Source organism: Dendrobium catenatum, unplaced genomic scaffold, assembly GCF_001605985.2.
Source record: "Dendrobium catenatum unplaced genomic scaffold, ASM160598v2 fragScaff_scaffold_231, whole genome shotgun sequence".
Lineage (NCBI taxonomy): Eukaryota > Viridiplantae > Streptophyta > Magnoliopsida > Asparagales > Orchidaceae > Dendrobium > Dendrobium catenatum.
The window spans coordinates 11389522-11394441 of NW_021318693.1; the positions used below are offsets into that span (position 1 = coordinate 11389522).

General features: G+C 36.2%; 1 protein-coding gene across 1 annotated transcript; it reads left to right on the forward strand.

Annotated features, from left to right (window-relative positions):
* The first annotated feature begins 858 nt into the window (after positions 1-858).
* LOC110103715 (uncharacterized mitochondrial protein AtMg00810-like) lies at positions 859-2124 on the forward strand. The gene has a single exon (XM_020832526.1). It carries the CDS (start codon positions 859-861, stop codon positions 2122-2124), a length of 1266 nt encoding a protein of 421 aa, XP_020688185.1.
* The last annotated feature ends 2796 nt before the right edge of the window (positions 2125-4920 follow it).

Genomic DNA, 4920 nt, shown 5'->3' on the forward strand with positions numbered 1-4920 from the left:
GGGTGGAGGCGGTCACCACCGCGAACTACCTCATTAATCGGCTACCTTTGGTGTCATTATCAAACCGAACCCCTTACCACCTACTATATGGCTACTCAGCGGCATACCATCACCTTCGCACATTTAGATGCCTCTGTTTTCCCTGGACTAAACCACAAGCCTCTACGCTCTCTGGCTTGCGTTTTTCTTGGCTACTCAGCTCAATACAAGGGCTACCGCTGCTTTCACATCACAACGAAAAGTATTTACCTATCCAGACACGTCGCCTTCTACGAAACACAATTTCCCTTCCAACCCACTCAAATTGAACAATCCATGCCGCCCTCACCCACCAGCCACAACCCTCTTATGCTCATTCCTACGTCTCAGACGAATAACCCCATCACACAACCTCCTCCTACCATTCAAATTACACAAGAATTACCTACCATTGTTCAGGACTCGGATTCGGTCTCTACTGCAAATCCTATACCCAACGGAGGACCTATTATTCACCAGTCCGTTTCTAAACATTCTATGCTCACCAGGTTTCGCTCAGGAACGCTCAAGCCAAAAACAATCTTCGATCTCTCAGTTGTTCCTAATCTGGTACAAACACCCACCTCCTACAAACAAGCATCTAAATACGATCACTGGCGCAATGCAATGACAGAAGAATTTCGAGCTCTACAACAAAATTGAACATGGTCCTTAGTCCTGCGCCAAACTGGCAAACCAATTCTTGGTTGCCGGTGGACGTATAAGACAAAACATCAACCTAATGGACAGCTCGATCGTTATAAAGCTCGACTAGTTGCGCAAGGGTGCTCACAGGAATTTGGAGTTAACTATACATAAACATTTAGCCCAGTTGCGAAGATGGTTACAATTCGAATCTTACTCACCGTCTCTCTCACACATCATTGGCCGGTAATTCAGCTCGATGTTGCAAATGCCTTTCTCCACGACAATTTGTCAGAAGAAGTATACATGAAACAACCAGTTGTGTTCACGGATCCTCAACACCCGACTCACGTTTGTAAGCTAAACAAATCCATCTACGGATTAAAACAATCACTGCGACAGTGGTTTCAAAAATTCACCTCATTCCTACACAATCTTGGGTTCCAATTCAGTAAAGCGGACCCTTCTTTGCTCATACTTAATCATAATAATGCTTATATCTTCATTCTTATATACGTTGATGACATTTTAATTACAGGAAATAACAGCCAAGCAATACAAAATATTCTGCAACAACTCCATTCCGCTTTTCGTTTAAAACAGCTTGGAGACGTTTCCTTATTCTTCGGTATACAGGTGGTCAAAACAAAGCACGATGTTTTTCTACATCAAGAACACTATGCCAGGGATCTCCTAACACACGCCGGGTTCTCTGACTGCAAACCGGCAGCCACTCCGTTAGGACTAAAGTGTAAAGAACAACGAGATACTCAGCCGTTCTCCGACCCAACGCATTTCTGGAAATTAGCAGGATCCCTTCAATACCTGTCGATCACTCGACCGGACATTGCATTTGCAACAAATTCCATCTGTCAGCATATGCATCAACCGAGCAACCATGACTACCTTAAACTCAAGCGCATTCTGCGCTATATGAAAGGAACAATAGACTTCGGTCTTCCCATTAAATCCGGCAATATTCTTCAACTCACTACATACACGGACGCTGATTGGGCGGCTGATTCAAGTAATCGGAAGTCTATCACAGAATTTTGCACATTCTTGGGACAAAATCTTATAGCATGGTCGGTCAAGAAACAAGCTACGGTAGCCAAGTCATCTACAAAGGTCGAATACAGGTCTCTATCAGCTGCCACATCTGACACTATATGGCTTCGCCGGTTGCTCGCCGACTTCAACATCCCCCAGAAACAGCCTACAACAATACACTGTGACAACACATCGACTATCGCCTTGGCTCACAACCCTGTCTTTCACGCAAGAACAAAGCATATTGAAAACGATTATCATTTCATCAGTGACCATATCAAACAAGGCGAAATCAATATACAGCATATCAGCTCGGAAGATCAAACAGCCGACATTTTAACTAAGTCTCTTTCAGCAACGCGGTTTAGTACACTAATGTCCAAATTAACCATTCGATCCAAGAATGATTAATTTGAGGCGGGTTGTTAGCGTACTAATCCACGTCAGTCATATACAGTCCTATACCTTTTTGTTTCTCAGTTATTATATATACAAGTGTATTACTGTACAACATTATTCAATAATATTTTCTCTTTCTATTACAATTCTTCTGTTCTGTTCTGTTCTTTCCCTCTTCTCTTTTCTTCTTCGCTCACAGCAAGAACATCTGGTTCGCTGTGTCTAGCTTCACCACGCCAGAACTCTTTCATATAGTAATTTTAATCTTTGTTTGAAACACTTTTTGGCCACTATTTCTTCATTGTTTTTTAAATTTTGTTTTTACAATCTACTCAAGCTCGGCTCATTAACTCGAGCCCAATTATAATGCTCAAATTAGGATCATATAGATGTAAGATTTTAATAAATTTTTACTGCAATCTATAAATAATAATTTCCAATTAAATTGTAATGAAGTTGTTTTAACATAACAGACATTAAAAGTAAGTTTTCAATTTTTTTCTTTATAACATGTAGCAAAATTCTTTTTTTTCGGTTTGCATTCAACCATTTCAATTAAATTATAATTAAGTGTTTTTAAATTTTGGCAGCATAAATTTTGACTTAGAGTCTGTTTGTGATGGCTACTACAATTTTTTATAAAAATAGTTATAAAATAACTATAGAGAAAGTAATATTTTTGAAAGTAATAAAAAGTAAGTCTTATAACTCAATTTGAAAAACAAATATATAAAAAAAATCTAGAATAAAGCCTCAATTTGAAAAACAATAAATAAGCAATTCTAAATCAATCTCAAATTATTTGTATGAACTTCAATATTTCTAAGCATTCAACCAAATAAGGCAATAATAAAGTCATACACAGATGACATATTAGTAAAAATAAAAAGTAAGTCTCATAACTCAATTTGAAAAACAACATATAAGCAATTATAAATTTATCTATCACCAATGGTTGCACACAGATAAAAAAAAACAAAGAAACTTTAGCAATTTAAACATAGCATCAAACAACATTATCTAGAAAATTATAAATCACAAAAGTTCATCATTGCCATTTAAATTTCTACTACACCACAACATAAAACACCATTGTAAAGGTGTAAATGCTAATAGCTATCCTCCAAAAGCTTGAAAATCTGTATAGCGAAAAAAAAAAAAAAGTAGCATTAGCATGTAACAAAGAAGTTTAAATCATTACCCATTTAAGAATAAGTAAAGCATAACACTCATTTCTCGCTCTTGCATTACACTTTGAATTTTAATCCCAAGCTACAATGAGTTTTTGGAAAGCTTGACCAACTATAATTTTTTTGAGAGATAACACCATGATCATCCCACACCCAATACTCTTACTCAAATCATTGTTTGCATTCGAGCTCGTGGCATGACAAGCTCGTTAACTAGTTGAGCTTGAGTCGGCTCATGAGCCAACTAGGCACATTTACAACACTACACAAAATATTAACAATAAATTATGGAAAAAATTATTTCCTAAACCCTAAAACCCTTCATCTTTATATAGACCACGCATGAAAGATAACTAAAAATCATATTTCAATTGATTTTGATGAATGAAGCATTACCTTCATGTGCAAATAAAGATTGGAAGTTACCGATAATGTATTATTCTTTTATGAAACCCTAAATTACAAGTTCATGAGATGTCAATTAGTAGGGAACAAAACTATGTCCTAACATTGCTTGCTATGGTCAAGAGCTACAAATGAAATTTTGATGTGATTATGAGGCTTAGGTTGGGTAGTGGCTAATCTAAAGAGGAGACTTATAATGTGTGGGGGTATGTTAGATTATTTGAGATGAGATGTTTGAAAGAGGAGAACAAAAAACTTAAAAATAAATAAATAACTACATTATCTCAACAAATAAAAGGCACCCTTAAAACTACTAAAGCACAAGCAAAGAGATGAAGTATTTTTAACTCACTCAAATGATTTTCTTCCATGCTAGAAATTTCATTGCATATCAACACTTATTTATAAGCAAAAAATGACTCTTTAGCATCCCCATTTTGAAGGGAAAGAGGAATAGCATGGCCATTTAATGGAATAAAGATTTTCAACATTTTTCATTTTTTTTTTTAATTTTTCATGCTTCTTCATTGAGTTGTTCAACCATATGTGATTTAACGGACGTAAAAAAGTGCAAACTAAGAAAATAAAATTACATTTAAATAATTAAACAAAGGGCATTTTCATGGGTTTTGAAATATGCTCTTTTCATCAATTTGTGAAATTTTGGGCTTTTATTCTTGCTCCTGAAATGGATCCAATAAATTGATTGGATTTAACCACTTGGTGTACTACATCAACTCCCCTGAGCTCCATTAAGATATGCTTCATATAATAGAGAATGGGGGGCCTAAGATAATGCGTGTATTACTCTCCCCAAGGTGACCTCAATTGTTAAGGAGTTTGAGTATGAAGCTTAGCTAATTTTATGTATTCAATAGTGGCATTGCTTGACGAAGTCGAGATTAATAGTTCCAACGAAAGGGTGTAAAGAAATATCATCTATTCCATACCTTTTTTTTTTAAAGGAAATATATTAATAACACAAAACAAAGGTTACATCAACAAAAAAAAGAAAATCTAGCAGAATAAAATACTAAACTCGAGCCGTTCGATTCGAGTATAAGCTCGTCAAAATCGGAGACCGTTTGGTAACTCAAATTGCGGTTTGAACCTTCCAACAGCGCTTTGAACCCTTGATTCAGACTCATTTGGGCTCGGATTGGGTTGATCTTGGAATCGTTGGGTTCGTATTTTCGAGACGCTCAGTTTGACT